Here is a 25,521-nt window from a genome sequence, read left to right as displayed (position 1 = left end):
GGAGGCCTGTGACGTCACGACCCGTGGTGCGCGCGGTGGTTGGCTCTGGAGCAGGAAGAGTTGTGTGTCTCGTTGTTCTTGCCGTTGTGCTGCTGTAGGCTTTGTAGAGGTTGAACAGTCTAGCCTTGTTGTCATTTCGGTGAAAGTGGATGCCGTTTTCTCTCAGGAAACGTTGGAGTTGAATGACTGTCCACCTCCTGAGTTCGGGCTCCGTTTCGGAGTGCGGCTCCGTCCGAGAGGCGTGTCGAGTGCGCCGCTGCGAGTGGCCGGGGGGCTGCTAGTGACGGCCCCTACACACGGCGGCGTGCGTTGCCGCTTCAACGCTTCTGCCCATTCACTTTGAATGGGGTGACGTCATGATTCGCCGAACTGCATTGTGGGAGCAAAGCGTAGCTTTTCTCGCGGTGCTCGCTGCAAAAGTAGAGCAATGTTCTACTTTTCACGCCTCGACGGAGGCGTCAGCCAATCAAATCCCGTTTATGCAAATCTACCAGTACAAGCACTATCCAATCAAACCGCGTGTATGCTGGGAGAGCCAGACCGCAGTTCATTTCCTCATATAACAAAAAATGGAGGAGAAAATAATCGTAGCGGTAGGGAATCACCCGGTGCTTTATGATCAGTCCCTGTTCACCTACCGGGATACAAACCGGAGGAGCCAGGCATGGAGGGAGGTTGCAGAGATAGTGGGTGAAACTGGTAGGTGTTCGCCTGTTTGGGGAGTTTATATCCAGTGTACTTCGTTTGAATGGACAGCTAGCAGACATAGACAGTATTTAGCCAGCATGGAATGTTGCGTAAAATAGCACCATAGACATTAATGTCATAAATGTTCATCATATAAAGTGTGACATGTACAACTTTTTATGCAATTGACAGGAGAGATGCATGTGATTGGTTGTTGGTCGCGTTGCTCGAGGAAACTCCCCAAGCTCAAGACACGCCCACTGCCAAGCGGCAACGCACGCCGCCGTGTGTAGGGGCCGTGAGGCAGGCTGCCGTTGGTGGGGAGATTGGAGCTGGCTGTGCCTGTTGTGGCCCCGGTTGTTTGCCCACACTGGCGGAGTAGACGAAGCCTGGGACCTGTCTGGAGTTGGAGGTGTCTCGTTGGGGGAGCTTGAGTGGGAGCGGTGGCGGCTGGTGTGTAGGACACTGATTGCCGAGCGCACGCGGCTCCGTTCGGATGCTTGGCTAAGATCCAACTGCTGAAACGTGGATGGCGGGTAGCCGATGTCGAAGAGATCTTCGTCTGACTCCGGTGAGTTGATCAGCAGTTCGGGATCCATGGTGAGTTGAATGTTCTCGTGGTAGCGTTTAGCTTGTTTGAACCGTGACGACGCGCGGCGTGAATCACGGTCTGGCTGTCAGTCCTTGAAAGGATGGAGACAAGCAGTGGCCGGAAGTTTTGCCGGATATAAATAGGGGTGGCCGTGGTTCGAGGCGGAGTTTTAGGCGTGGCCATGCTCCTGAACCTATGTTAACAATTTAACCTCATTTACAGTTAACTCTCACAGTAACGTGATCAATCCACGTTACATCAAACATTGCCTTTGTATTCAGTACAATTCAGTTTGCTGAAGCTCTTCACGTGTTGATGGAGTTTAATGAGATCCATAGAGGAGTTAGCAGTCAGATAAAAAACCTCCCACAGACTCAGACACTGTCTGTCACTCTTTGTGTGAAGCATTAGCACTCTGCATCACAGCTTGCATGTTACTGCAAGAGAGACTGTTCAGGTATTGTTCATGAGAGTGAACATATGATCTGCCTGCATTACTGATGGGTGCTCAATTCAATGTGACATCACTTTTGATGGGCATGTGGAAGTGCAGAGATATAGATATCTGTATTTTGTGATCATGTTTATGTTCTGATCATCTGCAGTAATTCCACTACTGTGTGCATCATTGTTGTTCCAGGGTTCGTACGGTCATTGAAAACCTGGAAAAGTCATGTAAATTCAAAATGCAAATTCCAGGCCCTGGAAAAGTTATGGAAAACAATATTTTTCCCAAAGTTTTGGAAAAGTCATGGACATGTAACTAAAGTTGCGTCAAATATAATTTACATTTTATCTAATCACCGAAATAATCTGCGGTCGCGAGCTGTTAGGTGCCATCATGACGCGCATGGTGTTATTTTTTAATATATGAAGCGCGAGCTGTGTGCTCGAGTCTTCCTGCCTGTCGGCTGAACTCTGCTGCTCCGGGATGAGGGTCAGCTACATATCTACGGTGCGTTCGTTAAACTGTGCGGAGTCACTGTGGCACGGACTGAGCCGCTGGTGAACAGCTGTTAGAACGGGCCGTTCAGGTGTTCAGAGCAGAGCGGCAGAGCGTGATGTGAACTGGAACGTTTTTCTGTCGCAATATTATTTAAGGAATCGTTGAGCTAGCTAGCTAGCATACATTGTCACTATCTGCTAACGTTAGCTTTAGCCTTCGTTTTCTAATAGTTTTTTTCATAGGCTATAAACAGAGGTGGTATAAGTATAGATATTTACTAGAGTAGAAGTACTCAGATCTTGTACTTTAGTAGAAGTACTCAGATCTTGTACTTGAGTAAAAGTAGAAGTACTCAGATCTTGTACTTGAGTAAAAGTAGAAGTACTCAGATCTTGTACTTGAGTAAAAGTAGAAGTACTCAGGTCTTGTACTTGAGTAAAAGTAGAAGTACTCAGATCTTGTACTTGAGTAAAAGTAGAAGTGCTCAGATTTTGTACTTGAGTCAAAGTAGAAGTGCTCAGATCATGTTCTTGAGTAAAAGTAGAAGTACTCAGATCTTGTTCTTGAGTAAAAGTAGAAGTACCAGAGTGTAGGAATACTCTGTTACAATAAAAGCATTCAAAATGTTCCTCAAGTGAAAGTAGAAAAGTATTCTCATCTAAAGTAAAAGTAGTCATTGTGTAGATTGGTCCATTTCAGAATAATATATATGATATGTTTTATAATGATTGATCATGAAAGTGTTCTCAAAGCTGGTGAAGGTGCAGCTAGTTTGAATGACTTTGTATACTGCAGGGTAGCTGGTGGATTTACTCCAGGTGGAACTAGAGTCTGATTTAACACTTGATTATATTTCACATCATTCATCCAGATCTGTGAAGTAACTAAAGGGATTAAATACATGTAGTGGAGTAGAAGTACACCATGTACCTCTGAACTGTAGAGGAGAAGAAGAACAAAGTAGCAAAACATTGAAATACTTAAAGTACAAGTATCTCAAAATTGTACCCAAGTATAGTACTTGAGTTTATGAACTTAGTTACTTTACACCACTGGCTATACAGATAGAAAGACCAAGCCTTGCACAGAGGCATGAAAATACATTAACTCAACAGTGCTGCCAGAATGATAAACTGACTGCTACACAATTAAAATAAAAGCTTTTATATATTTCTATTAGATGTGACTCTTTGGCGTTTCTGTTATTATGACCTGCTGCTTTAGTCGCTCTGACTGCTAAACTCCTCTGTTATTCCTAAACCGATATTCCGTGGGGTCAGGGGTCGGGTCCTTGTCACCTTTTTCATACCTGATGACTTTGCCTCCCTGACTGCAGTTGCTTTAGCGAGTAGAAGCTAGTAAGCCTACTATTTGATTTGTTTTAGATCGGCACTACATGTTTCATATCAGACCTTATTTTCCTGTTCCATGTTCAAATAAACCCATTTTCAGTGGTAATTCTTTTTGGTCATGGAAAATTAGGTAAAGGTCATTGAGAAGTCATGGAGAAGTGTATGAACCCTGTTATTCACAAAAGCCTCCATGAGCCTATGTACATTACATCACATGTCACTTGTTAGACGCTTTTATCCAAAGCGACTCACATACTCAATACTGAGGGCAATCCCCACAGGAGCACTTTGGGGTGAAGGGTCTCAGCTGACTGCTGCGGGGTTTGAACCTGTGACCCCCTGATACGAACACCAACGCTCAACCCACTGCACCACACGTACATGTTCATTGCAGCTTTGTTGATTGACTCTGTTCTTTATAGCACCAATATTTACCCCAGGCTTCTGATTGACTTCTTATCAGAGAAACAGATCATATGTTATCGAGCCCGTCTGTTTCAAAATGTGATGAATATGACTTTGACCTTTTCAGAGTGTTCACTGCTGGCAGCCATGGCCTGCGACAGATACGTGTCTCTCTGTAAACCTCTGCATTATTCAACCATCGTGAGGAAAAGAACTGTCGATGTCTGTCTGGTTTTGTCTTGGCTTCTGCCGACTTGTGAGACTGCATTGGGATGCATTCTTTATTCTAATAGCAAACTCTGCAGTTTTACTATTAGGGGGATTTTTGTAACAATTCAATGTACAATCTTCAGCGTGTGAGCTCGAGCGCTCTCTCTGTATATGGAGTGCTCATGTTGGTAAATGTGTCCCTTCTGCCTCTTATCTTCATACTTTTTACATACACCAGGAGACTTATACTATCATATCAGAATGGTAGAGAGTACAGGAGAAAAGCTGCACAGACCTGTTGACCCCACCTGTTGGTTTTAATCAGCTTTCCCTGTTTATCTGATTTAGATCTTGTTATAATTCATCTAGGATTTCAATATTCCCAAAATGACACGTTTGATATTGACTTTGCAAATAGTTTCCTATCACTCCGTCTTCAACCCAATCATATACGGACTGAACGTGAAAGAAACCTCTAAACACCTTCAATTGTTGTTGTGTCGGATCAAATCACACTAATGTTACCTGGGTTGGGCGAAGAGTTACTAAACAAAGCACAACAAGTCAGGAAATGTGTGTTTGGTAGACGACTACTTGTTTGTCACAATGCTTCTTGGCATTACATTTCATACCGTTGGAAAGCCTGTTTATTTCTCTTTCAATGGAGCCACATTTGTGAGGAACAAGCGTTTGTGGGATGAGAAGCAGAGCTGAGTGTGTGGGTCACGCCACGAATAATGTGCCAGATCTTCTCTGCCAATGCCAAACAGCTTTGTGTTGCTGTTGACTCTTTGTTGGTGTTGTGTTGTGTTTGTAAACTTGAATCAGTTTGTTTGCGCACATAAAAGACTGCATCAAATACAGATGATGAAAAATGAAGAACTGTGACAGAAGAGATCAGGAAGCTGCAGCTTTAACAGCCGCCCCCTCAGAGACAGATACTAACGATTACAAAGAAGAATCACAGATCATATTTACCCACCATAATAAAGTATACAACAAAAGCAAAAGCCTACATAGCAATAATAAGAGCAACTGAAAATACAAGTTCTTCTTCCCGCAATCCAATCTGTGTTGTCTTACTACGATAAACAATCGTAAGATGAGCAATCTTCACGATGAGTTCAAAAGAGCATTAACTTTTACACTCTAAGGTCAAGAGGTCAACATGTGGTGACAAAGTGATCAGAAATGACCTGAAGAGTGTGTGTGTGTGTGTGTGTGTGTGTGTGTGTGTGTGTGTGTGTGTGTGTGTGTGTGTGTGTGTGTGTGTGTGTGTGTGTGTGTGTGTGTGTGTGTGTGTGTGTGTGTGTGTGTGTGTGTGTGTGTGTGTGTGTGTGTGTGTATGCATAAAGCTCAGATTACTCCAGGGGCCTGTACTACGAAGCTGGTTCGACCTAACCTGGATATGTTTGAGTTAGTCGGTTGGCCTAATCCAAAACATACGCGCTCTCGCTAAACTGTACTACGACGCGGGTTATCAAGTGGATCGCTCAAGCCAGCCGTGTCCTATCTAGTTAGGTGCGCCTTCACATGAAAGGGGTGGTATTTGGAGCATTCGACCAATCACAAACATGGAGAAGCATACTGACAGTGCAGCGTCATACTTCCTGAATGAAAAGTCAACTATAATATTAGACATATGAAGAAGTTAAACTTTAAACATCCATGACTTAAACACTTGATCCAGGATCAAAGCCACATAGCTGCACCTGCAAAGGTGAATACAGCTGGTAACAGAACAAGTGTTTGAATGCGTACATTAACAGGTTTATGATATCACTGCCCCGTCTAAGACACGAGTAGATCTGACTTTAATTACATTTGTCTCGAGTGTTTCGTCAACTTAATGTGTTGCTTAAAATAATACTTCTGCATACAGTATGTGACACTGTGAGTGTTGCACGGCCAGATACGGCTCAGCTGACTCAGATAAGAAAATATACATTATGAAGTGATATGCCGTGGATTGTACTTAATGTTACTCTGATCCGGTTACTTATGTTGTGGCAGATACTTAAGTAAGCTTTCTTAACGCTAATGTTATAATAGTCAGATTGCTCTGAAGATGGAGGTGATATTCTATTAATGTTCACGTTCACACAGTCGGTGATTTTTGCCGGCCGTCTTTCCTGCGACGGCAGCTTTTCTGTATTTCCTTTCTCCTGTAATATGACTTGATCGCTTTAAACTCCGCACACTGAGCTCTGATTGGTCAGCAGGCAGTGCTTTCACTGAGTTGAGCTCTTAGCCTGCAACCTAACCTGGTCCCGACCAGGTTAGCCGCTAAGCATAAGTTGCCATGGAGATCTAGCCTGCTAAAAAGAGAACCAGCTTCGTAGGACCGAAAACCCCGAGTTTTCCCTGAATTTAGCCGGCTAAGCGAAAATCCTGCTTCGTAGTATACCCCCCAGAGCTCTACCAAATGTAAGCAAACTTATACACAAACTCAAAACATATGTCATATTACAACCCAGGGCTAGCTCAAAGGCACACTGCACTTGATACAGTGTATTATTTGAGTGCCTGTTTTTGTCAACCTTGATGATCCCTATCCTGTAGCCCTCATTGGACAGCTGTGTTTACTCTCCTAAACATGGCTAGTTGCATAGCATCATCCATGTGGACCCCAAGAAAGGGTCCCAGGCTGGAGGCTGGCACTCGGGGCTACCCGAAAAAAGTCCTAGCCATTCAGGCAACGAGCTCCTCAACCATGGCTTGTTGGCCACCTCCATCTGTGCCTTTTTGAGGGCGGCCTCTTTGGCCGCTCTAGCCGAGGCTCTCCTCCACTCACAATGAATACACTGAAGAGTATACTTTAGCTCGTACAGCTCTAGGTAAAAAAAAAACAGCTGGGTCCATATTTGCCCCCGCCGCCAATCAGGCTTAACAGGTTAAGGACCTTATGAATCTGATAAGGGCTATAAAAGTGTTCATACTGGGCAGTTTATTTTTATTATTTAGTTTCCCAAGCAGGAAACACGTGACTTATCGTAACTTTAGACATCGTAAAAGCATTTTTATCGATATTTTATCGTAGATTATACATTTGACTGACACAACTATATCAAATGTACCTTGTTCATAAAAAAAAGTGTAAAATTAATCAAATACAAATATTTGTTTTATGGCAATCTAGAATGTGGGAAGAGGTGGGGCGGTGCCCCTAGCGCCCCTATGGGCCGGCCGCCATTGCTCGGAACCAAGTGTTGCTTCCCAGACCTGCCACTGTCCTTCCTACACATCTCGCCCGTCCCGCCCCGTCCAACAGTACAGAAAGCGGCCTCATTGCGAAAGGGAATGCAGCAAAGATAATCGTTTTATTACGTTGTTTTCGTAATCGTCGCAAGCCAAAATCGTAATCAAGATTAAAATACGATTAATTGCACAGCCCAAGCCCTCGCACATCCATTCAAGTTGGGGTAGTGCCACAACTGGTGGAGACAGGCTTCAAGGATAAACATTACGTTCTGCATGGAGGGTGATGCGCTGAAAATGCTGTGTTGCAAATAATAATAATAATAATAATAATAAGAATGCATTTTATTTGTATGTTGCCTTTCAAGCCTTTCAAGGTCGCTGTACAAGATGAGAATACACAAAAACAAAACAACAGCATAAAAACCAGACAATGCAGTATATAATCAATCACAACAGAGGATGTGTGATGAGTAGGTTGAGGAAAAAAGTCCCAGACTCTACTGTGCACAGTTTTAACCGGCGGTTGTCCAAGACAGGATCCTGGTCAAACGTGCATCCTGTTCGTTACGCCAAAATGTGCTGGGAATTCTTGAAATTAACTAATCAAAGAGATGTCTTTCTGAGTCTTTTTAATCTTTTGCAAAAGAGGCATACAACATGAAGAGCAATGTCTCCACAGCCGAGTGCAACCACTCAAACTGAAGAGAGCTTTTATACAGTTTAATAAATAAAATAAACAACTCTCTAACAGACATATGGGGTTTTACAGAAGAGCGGGAAAGGTAGTCTGTTCTTATGGGATGTTTTTTGTTTCTAGACCAGGGGTGTCCAAACTGCGGCCCGGGGGCCAAATGCGGCCCTCGGAATCGTCCCTCAGCAAATTCTGAAAGTATAATGAAATACGGCCCACACATGAAACTTCTGCTTGTCTTATATTGTATTTCTTAAATATATATGTACACATATATTACACAGTAGTATTCATGTGTTAATAAGCCCACCTTTAAAATAAATGCAGTCAATTAAAGCTGAAAACATTTCCTAACAAATCTAACTTGATAAGAAAAAAGCCCAATAACTTATTGTTATAACAAGCGTGAAATAAACTCTTCATACTTCCTGTAATTATAATCAATGTGAAGCTCCTGCTTTAAGGAATGAGCTGCTGACAGAATAAAGTAAACCCTCTGGAGAGCTGAGAGCTGTTTGTTTCTTAACCTGTTAAGCCCGAGAGGACCCTAATCCGGGTCTGGCGGGTAGTTTTTTCACGAAACTGTGTCTCATGGCTTCTTAATATTTAAAAACCTATTAATGTGTCGTACTCACTTAACGGTTAGAAACTCAGCTAACTGAAGATATGAACCATTTTTACCGAAACAAAGCACAAGTCTCACAAGAAGCGTCTAAATTAGCCCTGAGCGAAAAAATGCACTTAGCACAGAACTCAAGGTAAAAATACCCTTATTACTTATCATAACTGCACAAACAAGATATCCGATTAAAGCTGAGATTCCACAGATTATATAGGTATTAGGGGTGTTGAAAATAATCGTTTCTACGATGCATTGCGATGCGGACGTGGACAATTCGGTCTCGATGCAGTGACGGAAGATAATCGGTTATAGCGTAGTAACGTTGCTTCCTGATTTTCCGGCCGCGGCTTTACTATAACGTTTTTTTTTTCTCTCACTTTAATATCAAATCGGTTGGTGACGCAGAGATCAGGGAACAGACGTGACAGCGGCACAGCATCACCAAACACGGAGCAGTCTGCTTTATCCACCAACACAACACCACCAGTCCAGAACCAACAGCAGAAGGACCCGCTCTGAATCACTCCGTGTCGCTGCGGCTCAGAGATTTATGTTTTCAAAAATAATCGCGTTACAATCATGTCAGGTTTTTGGTGGATTTAATTAAGTCTTGGATTGCAGAGTATGAATGTCCTCTAGCAATTTTCAGACGATATATACGTGTGTAAAGTTTGTGAAGGCAGGAGGAAAAAAGCTTCCGCGATCACCATCTCCTCTCCGTTCCTCCAAGCCCCGCCCCCTCCCTGAAAATAATGAGTGACAGGCTGATAGTGACCCGATAGAAACTTTATTATTCACTTAATCACTGAGATATAATGAAGCTAACTTAATCTCATACATTCATGGGATTTATGCAACAGTAAGACAGAGAATTTAAGTGTGCACCCACATGCAGTATTTTAGTTGTTATATGCTGTTGTAAATACTCCTGTTGTCTGCTGTGTTCAGACTCAAGTCCTGTGTGTGATGCCACATTCAGGACATTCAGTGTCCTTTTTTTAACAGAAGACCGTTGCTAGAAGCTGCAGCTAGACTGCAGAAGCATTCGTTTTTTGTTTTTGAGGATGGAACACACACAGATATAGGGAGGCTAGACCTATACAATTCATTTATTTTGGTTTATAAATGAATGTCAAGACATTTATGTTATTGATTTCTGAAGCACTTTCTAAATAATAAAAAGAGAGTTCATATGTATTTACTGCATGTATGCATTGATGAAAAATAAGCCATGTGCAGTAATATAGAAAATTGAGGATGCAACGCATTGGTATGAATCGTGATGCATCGGGATGCATCGGGATATCGAATTGAATCGAATCGTTGACAGGATAATCGTAATCGAATCGAATCGTGAGACCAGTGAAGATGCACAGCCCTAATAGGTATTGGTATCATCACTGAGCGATCAGAATTCGCGACAGGGGAAACAAACACAGACATCACAACACGAGATCGTCTCACCTTAGCTGTTGGTTTCTGATCAAAAGTCGTGTTCAATGGCATTAAAACGATAAAAAAAAGCGGAGGATTCACTCTGAGAAAATAAGATCAAATCGACTCCCTAATTAGTCATTCCAAAAACTTTGACTCACCACTTTTTTGCGTTCAATTTGTAAAGCAACTTCAGTCCTAATAAAAAATACCAAGTATGTAATCATTGTCAGGATTTTAACCCTTTAAATGCCATTTTGAAAACATCAGATCACTGTTTTCCATATAATACATATCTGGGGAGTGGCTTCTTTTTTTTATCACAGTCTTGGATATGTCACAGATAGTGAGAGTAGAGAGTGATACGGAGGATGACGGTTATAAAGACGTGTTTCTGAGACACTTTAAAGAGGCGTTAGACGTACCGGCTGCAGTCTGAAGACGACGGGGATCTTCTTCTCGGAGCAGACGGCGATCAGGTTGTCTGGCAGCAGCTGATTGGCCGACAGGAACTGATATTCCCGCCCCTGATCGATCAGGACGTCCAATGGAGGGCCGGGGTACGAAGCAACCAATACTGTGGCATCGTACTCCTGTAACACACACACACACACACACACACACTCACACACACACACACACACCACACACACACACACACACACACACACACACACACACACACACACACACACACACACACACACACACACACACACACACACACACACAGAGACAGAGAGAGAGAGACACACACACACACACACAAACACACACGGGAACACACATACACACACACACACACACACACACACACACACACACACACAAAGACAGAGAGACACACACACACACATACACAGTCACACACAGACAGAGAGAGACACACATACACACACACACACACACACAGGAACACACATACACACACAGACAGAGACACACACACACACACACACACACACACACACACACACACACACACACACACACACACACACACAACACACACACACACAGGAACACACAGACAGAGACACACACACACAGTCACATGCACACACAGTTACACACAAACATCAACATTTATTGAAATACTAAAATAGTTGACGGTTATTTACTGTATCGTTCGGTAGATTCAGTTTGCATTAAAAAGACAAATCATCGTAACAAACGAGTCAATATACAAACGTCATAAAAATCTGGAGGCTCCAATAAATATTTAAATAGCTAGAATAGATATTAAAGAAACAGAAAAATAGGTGCGTTTTCTACACTATAAACCTCCAGCTTGCTTTTAAATGCTCTTTAAAATAGATTACTAAATGTGATCATGATAATTATTTCTAAAATTAACATAAACTATGTGTATCTAACCAAAGAATCTGCTTTAATCCATCTTTGTTTTCATCTATTTTGCACATTCTTTAGACAAGCTAAACACCTGAAGTACTTCTACACATCATCTAAAGTACGAGTCTAAACAAGTTAAATATCTGCAGAAATACGTGACTTCACAGGCTCTTCTGCAGGATACATTAACAGCCACTAGCATAACACACTTGAATCTGTGGTGGAGCTAATGCATTGTGGGTAATGTAATTACCAAATAAGATCAGTATCATTATTTCCAAACTTCACATAAAATATTTTCATCCAACCAAACATTCTGCTTTAACCCATCTTTGTTTTCATATATGTTGTACGTTCTTGTACTTTTATACAACCACAACAAAAATATATATGTTTTTAGTGTGATGATGAGATCTGATGACACTCAGGTGTGTTTCCTCTCACCTGCCAGGGGTCTCTGTCCGACCCCAGGTATCCAGAGAAAGCCTTCTGACCCCAGGGACTCTGAGCCGGGTTACAGATCAGAGCAAACGCTGACACAGTCTGAGGAAACACGGGAGAATCAGAAATAAGGACCAGAATATGTGAACACACACACACTGGATTCCAGATTCAAAGGTTTTATCATCATATGCTCAGCAGCTACAGTGTAGAAATGGCAATGAAATTCTTCTGACCTGAGCTCCTCCAACAATGCAACATATATCATAAAATACAAATAGTGCAAGAAGTCTACATATATGTAAATAGAATATGATATGTAGAAGATTAGCATTGCACTCAGGGTCAAATACCAACAGACACACAGAGGTAAAAACAGAGTAACATGTGCATGCAGGTAGGGAAGGAAACAGCTGTTTATATGTGTGATATGTGTGTGATAAACAACACTTAAAGGTCTCCTATTGTACTGTTTTTAGGCAGATATTACAGGTCTCAGATATATAAAAACATGTCTATGTATAGTTTAAATATAATGCCTAAACCCTGCCTGCCGTCATTGTTGTTTTTTTTAACACTTTTGTTAAACACTAGACCCCATGTCTTTCAAAATATACTTCATTGCCCACCAGGGGCGGTTCTGGGGGGGGGGGGGGGGCAGGAGACTTTGGACCCCCCTGTGGCACCCCTAAAAAAAGAATAGGCGGAACTAACGCTATTTGTCATTCTCGTCGGACCCATTAGAGCGTAAAAACTGTAACTATAAGTATCTGAAATAAATATGTGTACTGAAACAAATACCAATAGCTGTATTGCATTGTTGTTATGCACAATTACTTCATACTGTCTTTGTCTTTTTCGTCCTGCATTTATTGGGCCCCCTTCAGAAAATAACTGGCCCCAGCCGGCCCCCCCAGTCAAATTGGTCTAGAACCGCCACTGTCAATAATTGCAGTGTAGATATATGTACTGGGTTTTCTGTTACTGTAAAAGATGGGCTTTTTAGCTATAGCTAGCTCATTTTTCAGATGGGTCCGTTGGGTTGTCCTTAGGCAGTGTTCAAAGACATCTGGGGTCCTACAGCAGTACCATGCTCTCTCTGTCCATGGTCTGAGGTCCGGTTGAGGACAATGATCCTACTACTGTATGCCAATGATACAAGTATCAGCAAGTTAGTTCCTCTGATTCTGATTTGAAATGGTATAAAACAAGTTATTTAGTGGGAATGCTGACACAGCATTCCAACTATCTGTTATGCTACGCACAAAATTATTTATTATTCCGCCGGGTTATTTTGCACCACTTCTCCTCCCACATTGAACATCGCAGAAACTCCGTTCAAACATCAAAACGTTCAGCTCGGTCTGGAATCAATGGCAATTACTTTTATCATTCATAACTTTCATAATTCCAGAGATACATCCCATAATTCATTCCATTTTAACATGGAAGTCAATGGAGAAACTCTTCAGACTTCAACAATCTTCATGCAACTTCAACTGCTAACTGCTCCTTCTTCAACTGCTGCTCCTTCATACTTTCACTCAGAAACCTCATTCCAACTTTAAGATGTTACACATCTTCCTGACATTATTCGTGTAACACAACTTTTAAATCTGATTTGTACTTTTAGAGATATTAAACATTGTTCAGACCTTGGTAAAGAGGCCTTCTTTAGATTTTAGAGTGCGTGATGTCACAGCTAGAGTGGAGGACAGATTTAATTTTGCCCTCATATTTTCTTTTATACCTGCCATCATTCCTAAACCCTACATTCCTAAGACATAATTTTTCATGACAAACGTAGGAAAACATCTCGTAGCTTGAAAGATAACAAAAAATTAAGCAAAACAATTTAACAAAATGCCTCTTGAGGGCATGAAGTGACAAAAACGTTCAACATGTCTCCATCAAAACCCATTATAAGTTCAGCCTCATCTTTCCCCACCACAGCAGCCGTACACTTTTAGTTAATCTGCCAAAAAGGCCACATTATTAACCCGAAAGTACACAAAAAGCACACTTCAGATGCTCAACTTCCTTGACATGCTTCACACTTTGATATTTCACCGATATCTGTTACGGTTCTTCAACAAAACGTTCACATGTAACAGGTTTATCTCTCATTCAGGACAATGAAAATGCTCTCCTCTCACTGATCACCATGGAAACCTTTGATCTCTGGACACGTTGTTAGCTCAAATATAAACACCTGTGTCACAGAACACGATGATGTCATAACTCTAATTGACATAATTAGAGCAGCAGACTAACGACGTGGTCACTGGAGAAAATCTTTTTTTCTTTTTGTTTAGGTACACACTGGATGAAGGAGATTGTCTCTCTGATCATGAGTGGAGGAGATCCAGAACCTGTTGACAATATTGTTAACTGGAAACGTGTTCCCTGGCTTGAATTGCAGCAGACCGCCTCCCTCGAACTTGAACAGAGGCCCTCTCCACGACTGTTGACTACACACTTCCAGTACAACATGATGCCACCATCTTTCTTTGAAGTAAAGCCAAAGGTAAACCTATCAACTAAAGTGGATCAGATTCAATGTGATAAACGCATCACAGACAGTATGTGTGAAGGAAAGGGTCTGACGTCATGTCATCACTGCAGGTCATCTATGTGACGAGGAACCCCAAAGATGTGTTCACATCGTCTTTTCATCATCATGAGGCGGCTTCCTTCCTGGTGGACCCAGGCCCACAGACCCAGTTCCTCCACAACTTCCTTGATGGAAAAGGTGTTTCTGATTGTTACAGCTAATGTTTAGAGTGTGTTCATAACAAGATACATATCAGTAAGTGGGCCGAAAACTCTTAAAAAACCTTTTACCTGGTAACATGATTTAAAGGGGACTTATCATGCACATTCTCAATTGTGTTTTGGGATTTTAGTAGCCCATCATTACAAACTTTAATGTTCAAAAAACACATTCTTGTTCTTATACATTTTCTGAAAATGATCATTATAAGCACCTGTCTTTTTAAATCAAATCAAATCAAATCAAGTTTTATTTATATAACACATTTCTAAACGATTTTTGGTCGAGCCAAAGTGCTGTACATATAATAAAAATAGCCTACAGTAGGGACTGCAAATACAACAGCACAGATTGTTCAGAATATCAGTATGAGAAAAACGACACCCTCTATCCTTAGACCCTCACATCGTACAAGGAAAAACTTCCAGAGAAAACCCACAGTTTAAGGGGGGAAAATGGGAGAAACCTCAGGGAGAGCAACAGAGGAGGGATCCCTCTCCCAGGACGGACAGACGTGCAATAGATGCCGTGTGTAAATCGAAGAGATAATACATTTTACAGCATATAGACCGAATGTTAGGAAATGCATGTGTCTGTAATAAGAATTATTATTATTATTGTTTGAATTGTGCCACGAATTACACATATGATGTTAGGGTTAGGGTTAGGGTTAGGGTTAGTTACTAATGATTTTGCATTGAAATGGTCCCTGCATTGTACAACATTGTACAATACATTAACCTTTTTCAATACTAAATAAAGTCCATCAATTTGAGGCTTCAATACCTCACTTTCTTACCCATACTAAAGCACTCCCCTCTCCGCCTGTTCCTCCAGGTGCTGCAGCCTGGTTCTCTGGGTACTCTATGTCCATATTTAAGACACTTTCCCCGCATTTTAATCACTATTTCTGCCTTGTAAAGTGAGGTTCTCTACACACTTTTTCCCCTAAAATAATTTTAAATCATTATTTTTGCATTTAAATGCATTTATGTTATCATTAATATGGTTCCCTGAAACAATGCACATACACTGGAGCTCACTGGGGTCCTGTATATGCTTTAATCAGGCGTTTTAACACTTTTTTCCATGAAAATAATTGTTATTACTGCACAGAAACGCACTCCTAATACCCTTATTACTTATTGTAGCTGCACGTCCAACCCATTGATTAGCATCGTGAGAAGACACAGAATCGATCGGTACCTACATTATCACTCCATGATAAGAACTCGCTAAGATATTACAAGAACAGACATCAAAACATGTGGCGCTAGGTAGCTAAAAACGGCAACATGGCTTACCTTGGTCGTTGTCTGGTCAAAAGTGGTCTTCAATGGCAGTAAAACGGTAAAAACGCTGCTGAAGGTTAATCCATAGGTTAATCCAATGTGTCTGTGTCCCTATGAAATGATTTATGATAATCCATAAGCAATAAAACTGCTTTTCCGTTTCCAGATGTCAGAGCGAGAGATAGGTTCGCTCTCATGCAAAGCTGTGTGCACATAGCTCTCATTTCTCAATGGTAACATGTGTGTGTATGTGGAAATTCCCCTTCGATTCTATTGGCTCTAACGGTCAAAAAGAGATGTCAATCACCAAAATCGAAAAATGGGTTCCAGAGAAATGGTAATAACGCCCATTTCCACCCAAATCACCTTAGAGGTGAATTTTTTTTGCTAAACCTCTCTAAAAAGGTCAAATGTCACCTGGTTTGCATCAATCTCGATACAGGGTACTTATTATATGTTTTACTTTGGATTCCTAAAGCTTTTAGTCTACCTTACCATCATCCAAGGGTAGTTTTCACTATAAGTAAAAAATAATTTTGGACGGACACTATAATTTACAGTTTTTTTACATTACATTACATTACATTGCATTTAGCTGACGCTTTTATCCAAAGCGACTTACAATAAGTGCGTTCAACCAACAAAATACAAAATTGAAGAAAACAGAATCATATAAGTACATCAGGTTTCATAGAGCAAAAACATTTCAAGTGCTACTCAACTGGCTTTAGATAAGCCAGTCCTTTATTAGTATAAGTGCTTTGTTAATAGTTCTATCGCTCGAATTGGAGTCGAAAGAGATGAGTTTTCAGTCTGCGCCGGAAGATGTGTAAGCTATCTGCTGTCCTGATGTCAATGGGGAGCTCATTCCACCATTTTGGAGCCAGGATAGCAAACCCACGTGTTTTTGCTGATGGGAACTTGGGTCCCCCTCGCAGCGAGGGCGCAGCGAGTCGTTTGGCTGATGCAGAGCGGAGTGCACGTGCTGGGGTGTACAGTTTAACCATGTCCTGGATGTAGGAAGGGCCAGATTCATTCGCAGCATGGTACGCAAGTACCATTGTCTTGAATTGGATTCTAGCAGTTACCGGAAGCCAGTGAAGGGAGCGGAGGAGCGGCGTGGTGTGGGAGAATTTAGGAAGGTTGAAGACCAGACGAGCCGCTGCATTCTGGGTGAGCTGCAGAGGTTGGATGGCACATGCAGGTAGACCAGACAGGAGGGAGTTGCAGTAGTCTAGGCGTGAGATGACGAGAGCCTGGACCAGAACCTGCGTGGCTTTCTGGGTCAGCTGGGGACGTATCCTCCTGATGTTGTAAAGCGTGTATCTGCAGCAGCGGGTTGTAGCAGCGATGTTTGCAGTGAAGGACAGTTTGTTATCTAGGGTCACACCCAGATTCCTTGCAGTCTGAGTCGGGGAAACAACAGAGGTGCCGATGTTGATTGTTAGGTCAAGAGTGGGACAATCTTTTCCCGGAAGGAAAAGCAGTTCAGTCTTGTCAAGGTTGAGCTTGAGGTGGTGAGCAGACATCCACTGAGAGATGTCAGCTGTGTTACTATGTTACTATGTTAAATCTGAATCTGGGAATGTCATTTTCGAGCCTGAGACCTGAAAAACAGACTCAGTGCTTAACAGGTTAATCACTATCATGGGGCTATATACATCCATCTCCGGGTAATTCGGAGCACAATTGTACCTTTTACTATTTAAATGTATTTGTATTGGACTAGGAAAGTGACATTTCTGGGTGATTTTGTCAGTTTATGGAGCTTAGCCCACAAATCCTGGAGGTTCCAGGCCGAGTTTGGGTGCTCATAAGCGGCCTGCCAAGCGCACCCACCCGTGGAAAGAAGAAAAAAGTGAAGAAAACGGTTAATTATATCTTAAAATAATAAAAAATGAAGTTAAAAAAATGGTCGAAAAAATGACTAAGTGCCAACGGAGATGGGGCCCGAAAAAGCTCAACCCTTTGGGTCTTTGGGTCCTTTTTTCCCCTTCTCCGTTGTAAGTTGCAACGGAGAAGGGGGAAAGTGTCCAAGGCTTCATTTCCCCTTCTCCGTCAAAAATATTCATCCATACATTTTGGACTACAGTCTGCACGAAATCGGAAACCCGGTTTTTGGGTGCACAAAAAAAACGGCTGTCTGCAAACACGGAGGTGAAGTGTCCGCTCACCATGCACTTTGGGTCGGCATTATTTTGTGCCTCAAGACCCCCCCAGTCTGGTTCTCACAAAAGTTGACTGACAATGTGCCTCTGGAGGAATGTAAGGGGAGTTGACAGGGGACTCTTCCCGCCTCATGAGGCACTATTTTTGGACACTATTTTTACATTTTCTCAAAACGTTTTAGTCTACTTTTAGTCGACGAAAACTCAAAACGTTTTAGTCTACTTTTAGTCGATGAAAAATTACATTTTAGTCAACTTTTAGTCAAAATGTGCTGTCTCTTTAAACCAATTCAGTCAAATACAGGTTTCTGACATTGGAATCAATGGGACAGCATCAAGTGTTGAAATTCGTAGAGCAACATTTCACTCTCTTAACACTTGACTTGTGTAATATCTAGGGATGGGTATCTTTAAGGTTTTCTACGGTACTACTAGTCTTAGCGATACTGCTTATCGATCCAGTTCTTTAACGGAATTCTTGTATTTACTTTTTGTAATTTTTTTAAAGGAAATACTAACAAATTGTTAACCGAATTAATTGCTTTATTTAAATGTGAACTAAATTAAATATATATAATTATGTTAAAATATTGTACTGTACTTGAGTAAAATGTTGAGGTACTTTACTGGAGTATTTAAATGTTTTGCTACTGTGTACTTCTACTTCACTACAGTTCATAGTTAAATGGTGTACTTCTACTCCACTACATGTATTTCATACCTTTAGTTACTTTACAGATGTGGATGAATGATGTGAAATATAATCAAGTGTTCAATCAGACTTTAGTTCCACCTGGAGTAAATTCACAAGCTACCCTGCAGTATACAAAGTCATTCAAACGAGCTGCACCTTTACCAGCTTTGAGAACACTTTAATGATCAATCATTATAAAACATATCATATATATTATTCTGAAGTGGACAAATCTGCACTACTTTTACTGTCGCTACTTTAACTATATTATGATGATCATACTTTTACTTGAGGAACTCTTCCTACACTATGGTATTTTTTTACGTAACTACAAGATCTGAGTACTTCTCCCACCTCTGCACACCTGATGTGATAACGTTACTCGTAATTGGGGCAACAGAGCTACGAGTTAAGGAAGTCGAAAATTGTACATTTCCCCAACTGAATATGACGCCTTTTGGCGGCTGTTTGGACAGACTACTCTACTCGTGTCAACGCGCTAACACTAATGGCGAACGAGCTTTGTCCACATAGAGCCTTTTAGAGTGTCTCTATACTTCTGAACGGTCCGTCCCCGGCAGATCTCTGTGTGCCACTGCAGCGTGTCTGTTAGGCCCCACCCCCGCACACAAAGAGACACAGGGAGATCGCTCTTCTGGATTGAAGAGAGCGGAAATAATGATATTGCAAGTTAGAAACGTAAGATGCATTTTGATAGACAAGACGGACAATTGGGGGAAATACCCTGCATTTTGAATGTCCGATAGTCCACCATTAACACCTTAGTCCCGTCTCGTTAACGAAAACTAAAAATACATTTCATCAAAGTTTGCGTTATCGAGAATCTATTTTTAGCTCGTCATCGTCTCGTCTTAGTCATGTAAAAAAGGTCGTTGACGAACATTTTTCGTCATAGTTTTCGTTGACGAAATTAACACTGCTCTGACAAATGTGCCTCTGGAGGAATGCAAGTTGAGTTGACAGGGGACTACCCACATTATGAGTCACTATTTTCGGATACTTTTTTTCATTTTCACCCTTTTGGCCCGGATTTATTTATTTTCTTTTTTCTTCAGTTTTGGCACAACGCTCTGGAGGAATATAAGGGGAGTTGACAGGGGACTCTACCCACCTCACAAGTGCCTATCTTCGGACACTTATTTTTAACTTTCCCCCCCTTGGCCCGGTTCTATTAATTAATTAATTTTTTCATTTATTGGCACAACACTCTGGAGGAATGTAAGGGATTCCCAGGGGCAGCTAAAGTGCCACTTTCCATCAGCACTGGGGAGGCACTCTCCTTGGTGCTGAACCCTGTGAGGAGTGCTCAAGTGTTGGCAGAGGCAAGAAGGCAGAAGAGGGAGAAAAAAAGTTAAAGTGTGTGAACCTCCAGCCCAGAAGTGGTGGTGGTGCCAATAAGGGGTGAGAGGCGGAAAGTAAAGCACCACAAAATCCACCCCCCTTTAAGGATACCAGATGCATGAGGTTCTGGGAGGTGTGAATATCTGGGTTTAGTCTGTGAGGGAGCGCTTAAGTGCGGGTACCCGGGCACTCGGTGTGCAAGGTTATGGAAGTGCCCATGTTAGGGACACATGCTGGAGGTCTTAAGTCCGTCCTTTGATGCACTATTCCCTGCATTTTAAACACTGTTTAGAGGGCAGTAGCCATAGAGTCCAGTAGAGGGCTCTGCCTGTGCTGTTGTGTCCCGTCAATTATGTTAGTTTGTTATGTATTTGTCACGTTCATGTTTGTTTTGTTTGTTTCACTTCCTGTTTTATTTTGTACTCCTTGTCTCATTCCAGGTGCCTTTACTTCCTTGGTTCTTGTTTCCCGCCATCGTCAGCGTCTGCCCCGCCCCTGATTGTTTCCACCTGTTCCCACTTACCTCTTGTATATATTGTCCTGTCTCCCCTTGTCTGTTGTCAGTTCGTCTTGTTCGTCATTCCAAGAAGTCAGATCCAAGCAGCCATAGAGAGACCAAGTACCTTTTTTGATATCCTCCATGAGAGCGTTTTGTTTTGTGACCGTTATGTCACTCACTCTGTAAAGAGTGTTTTCTTTGTTTTTTGATCCATTAAAGTTTATTTTTCTTCAAACCTTTTCGTCTCTGGGTTGTGCAATTGAGTCCTCATATCAGGGAGTCACGGTTCCTAACAGAACGAACTGACCAAAACTGCAGAGCCTTCTTAGTCCAGTGTGATTTACATTACCAACTTAATCCAGCAGCTTTTGTATCTGATGAGGCTATGATAGCGTTTATGATCGCCCATGCGGCAGAGCTGCCGCATGGGCCACTGCGGAGTGGTCTAGAAATTCCAATATCTGTAGATCCTTCATAGCGTTCAAAGACACTATGAGCCGCATATTTGATATTACCTCACCTACCGGTGACGCCACTCAGGCTCTTATGCAGCTCAAACAGCACTCAAGGCCCGTAGTAGATTATGCCATAGAGTTCCATACCTTAGCCATAGACAGTGGCTGGAACACTCCAGCATTAATAGATGCCTTTCGCAATGGACAATCAGAGACAATTAAAGATCACCTGGCTCCATTAGAGTTACCACAAGACCTCGAATCACTCATTTCCACGTCTCTCCGAATTGACAATCGCATCAGGGAAAGAGAGAGAGAACGACGCAGAGTCGCAACAAGACCTCCCAGCCACCAGGGGCGCTCTCTGGGTAGGCAGTCCTCATGGGATTCCTTGTTCGCCTCTTCATCAGGCCCAGCAGTGACAGCGCCACCACAGGCACCGGAGGAACCTATGCAGCTCGGGAGAATGAGGATTTCTCCAGAGGAACGACGGCGCCGCCTGCAGGAGGGATGCTGCTTCTACTGTGGTCATATGGGACACCAGCAGGCGATATGTCCGGGAAAAGGGCATGCTCACCAACCATGAGGAGGGCGTTGGTGAGCAAAATGTCATCTGATTATCCTCCTCGCACACTCACCCAGGTAGATATCACTGCCAATAGTCAGACACACACTATGGGGGCCTTAATTGACTCTGGGGCTGATGAAAGTCTCATAGACTGGGGTCTAGCAAAACGTCTTAATATTAAGACTGTTCCGCTCAAACATCCCATTAATGCCAGTGCCCTAGACGGCAGACTTATGTGTAGAGTCACTGACTGTACAGAACCCATGCAAGTGACTATTGACAATAATCATGTGGAAATGATGCAATTTCATCTGTTCGATTCTGCACAGCATCCGCTGATTTTGGGGTTTCCCTGGTTAAAAACACACAACCCACATATAGACTGGTGTTCAGGACAAATTAAGGGATGGGGAGAGAATTGTGAACATTCATGTAAAGCTCCACGTACTGTTGCAGTGGCTGATAGTAGCTCAGACTTTCCTGACCTTTCCAAGGTCCCCTCTTGCTACAATGACATTAAAGAGGTTTTTAACAAAACCAATGCACTATCATTGCCTCCTCATCGTCCGTTTGACTGTGCCATCGACCTGTTACCTGGCGCACCCATCCCTAGGGGGTGCTTATATTCTATCTCAGGACCAGAGCGGGCGGCCATGGATGACTACATCTCCTCCTCTCTGAAAGCGGGGATAATCCGTCCCTCTTCATCACCTGCGGGCGCAGGATTCTTCTTTGTGGGGAAGAAGGATGGGTCTTTAAGACCATGCATTGACTACAGTCCATTAAATGACATTACGGTGAAAAACCGCCACCCTCTCCCGCTGATGTCTTCAGCTTTTGAACTACTTCAGTCAGCTAAGGTGTTCACCAAGCTCGATCTGAGAAATGCCTACCACCTCGTCAGGATTAGAGAGGGTGACGAGTGGAAAACGGGGTTCAACACACCTAGCGGACATTACGAATACAGGGTTATGCCTTTTGGACTATGCAATGCTCCTGCTGTTTTTCAAACTATGGTCAATGACATTTTGAGAGAATTTTTGAATGTGTCTGTTTTCGTGTATTTGGACAATATTCTGATTTTCTCTCCAGATATTCAGTCTCATGTCAGGCATGTCCGCCAAGTCCTCCAGAAGCTTCTGGAGAATCAGTTGTATGTGAAAGCTTAGAAGTGCGATTTCCATGCAACCACTGTCTCTTTCCTGGGCTACATTATCACCGCCAATCAGTTCCAGATGGATCCGTCCAAGGTCAGTGTGGTGACCGACTGGCCTACTCCAGATAGCCGCAAGAGAGTCCAACAGTTCCTGGGGTTTGCCAACTTTTACCGAAAGTTTATACGCAACTTCAGTTCTGTAGCCGCTCCTCTACATGCTCTCACCTCTTCCAAAGTTTCCTTTCAGTGGACCCCCCAGGCCGAGTCTGCTTTCCAGTGCCTCAAGAAAGGATTCACCACGGCTCCCGTACTCACTGTTCCGGATCCCCAGAGACAGTTTATGGTTGAGGTCGACGCGTCCAACGAAGGCATAGGGGCTGTGTTGTCCCAGAGGTCCTCCAAGGATAACCGGATGCACCCCTGCGCTTATCTATCGCGTAAGTTGACCTCAGCTGGAAATAACTATGATGTGGGGAACAAGGAGTTACTAGCTGTCAAAGCAGCTTTGGAGGAGTGGAGACACTGGCTCGAAGGGGCGGAGCAACCGTTTGTTGTGTGGACAGACCACAAGAACGTAGAGTATGTCAGAAAAGCCAAGAGACTCAATTCACGTCAGGCCCGGTGGTCTCTGTTCTTTAGTAGGTTTAACTTTACGTTATCCTTTAGACCCGGTACGCAAAACCGTAAGCCAGACGCACTGTCTCGTCTCTTTGAGCCTGTCTCTAATGCCAAGAAACCTGAATCAATCCTTCCACTAAACTGTGTGGTTGGGTTGGTAACTTGGCAGATAGAAACAGATGTGAAGCAGGCTAATGTTGTGAGCCCGGCACCTAGTGAGTGTCCAGACAACCGTTTGTTTGTCCCTGTGTCTTTACGCTCTCAGGTAATCCACTGGGCTCACACGTCCAAGCTCACATGCCATCCGGGGGTCCGGCGAATTATGTTTGCCATAAAGCAGCGGTTCTGGTGGCCGGCCATGAGAAAAGAGGTCTCTGAATATGTGGCGGCCTGTCCAGCGTGCGCCCAGAATAAGACTTCTTCCCAGGCCCAGGTGGGTCTGCTCCAGCCTCTCCCAGTGCCTCAACGACCATGGTCGCATATCTCTATGGACTTTGTGACTGGATTCCCACCTTCCAAAGGTAACACTACCGTCCTTACAGTGGTGGATCGGTTCTCAAAGATGGTACATTTCATTCCTCTGCTCAAACTTCCCTCTGCCAAGAAAACGGCAGAGGTCATGCTTACTCATGTGTTCAGAATTCATGGTTTTCCCAGCGACATAGTTTCAGACAGAGGTCCTCAGTTCACTTCCATCTTCTGGAAGGAGTTTTGCCAGCTCCTCGGCGCCACCGTCAGCTTGTCCTCCGGTTATCACCCGCAGTCCAACGGTCAGACAGAACGCCTGAATCAGGACCTCGAAACCTGCCTCAGGTGTCTCGTGTCCCAGAAGCAATCCACTTGGAGCGATCATCTGACCTGGGTAGAGTATGCCCACACACTCTTCTATCGGCTGCCACTGGTCTCTCCCCGTTCCAGTGTGCAAACGGATATCAGCCCCCTCTCTTCCCTGCCAATGAAGAAGAAGTCAAGTTGCCATCCGCGCACGCTATGGTTCGACGCTGTCAGCGGGTCTGGGCCGGTGCTCGGCAGGCGCTACTCCGGACCTCGACCCGGATGAAGTCAGCGGCGGATCGTCACAGACGTGCGGCCCCCCTCTACAAGCCGGGACAGAAAGTCTGGCTCTCTACCAAGGACCTACCTCTTTATGTTCATTCCAAGAAGTTGGCACCGAGGTTTGTGGGTCCTTTCCCAGTCTCAAAAATCATTAACCCTGTCTCTGTGCGCCTCAAACTCCCCAGGTACTTGAAGGTTCATCCTACGTTCCATGTCAGCAAACTCAAGCCAGTTCAAGAGAGCACTCTGGTTCCCCCCTACAAACCCCCCCCTCCACCCCGGATCGTTGATGGTGGCCCGGTGTACACGGTCAGGAAACTTCTGTCGGTCTGCAAACAGGGCCGAGGACGCCAATTATTGGTCGATTGGGAGGGATACGGGCCTGAGGAACGTTGCTGGGTCTCCTCGACTTTCGTGGTGGATAAAAGACCAAGCGAGAATGAAAGCACCAGCGAATAGGAGCTACCCGTGGAAGCCTATGCTGGCAAATATCATCCAGTAGCTTGGTGCGCTTTGCTGAGCGGCTGAAAAAGGTGGCCAAGCCAGAGAGGTGGGAGAAGAAGACCTTACACTCTCTTATCTTGGAAGCTCCCTTTGCCACAACGAGATATAAGATTTGAGCATAGCAGTGAATGAAAAGGGCCTGTGAAATTGTTTCCTTAACTTTCGCTTGCACCCCATTCAATCCAGAGGCCATAACAGCTGCTCCATCGTAGCACTGTGCGACCACTTTTTCAATACAGCCACTCTCCCTCAGGAACTCCAGCAGCCGTGTAGCTATGGCCTCTGCTCGTTTGTCCTCTGTCACATCTTCGTACTTGAAAAAACGCTCTTTTATCCCATCTTCAGTGACATATCGAAGCACATGACATCTGCGCCACGTTGCTAATGTCTGTTCTTTCATCCAACATGACCGCTACAAAAGGTGCCTTCCTCAGTTCCTTTT

The 25,521-nt window shown here is 43.4% G+C and overlaps 1 protein-coding gene and 1 pseudogene across 1 annotated transcript; both read left to right on the top strand.

Moving 5' to 3' along the window:
* Nucleotides 1-1,796: 1,796 nt before the first annotated feature.
* LOC117562405 lies at nucleotides 1,797-4,835 on the top strand (annotated as a pseudogene).
* A 9,425-nt stretch (nucleotides 4,836-14,260) lies between these two features.
* LOC117562402 (sulfotransferase 2B1-like) lies at nucleotides 14,261-22,295 on the top strand. Its single transcript, XM_034240235.1, has 3 exons — nucleotides 14,261-14,461; nucleotides 14,560-14,686; nucleotides 21,588-22,295. Exons 1-3 carry the CDS (start codon nucleotides 14,261-14,263, stop codon nucleotides 21,761-21,763), a joined length of 504 nt encoding a protein of 167 aa, XP_034096126.1. The 3' UTR covers nucleotides 21,764-22,295.
* Nucleotides 22,296-25,521: the final 3,226 nt, after the last annotated feature.

Source organism: Gymnodraco acuticeps, unplaced genomic scaffold (genome assembly GCF_902827175.1).
Source record: "Gymnodraco acuticeps unplaced genomic scaffold, fGymAcu1.1, whole genome shotgun sequence".
Taxonomy (NCBI): Eukaryota; Metazoa; Chordata; class Actinopteri; order Perciformes; family Bathydraconidae; genus Gymnodraco; species Gymnodraco acuticeps.
The sequence above is the reverse complement of the archived record's forward strand: the minus strand, read 5'-3'. Positions and strand labels throughout refer to the sequence as shown.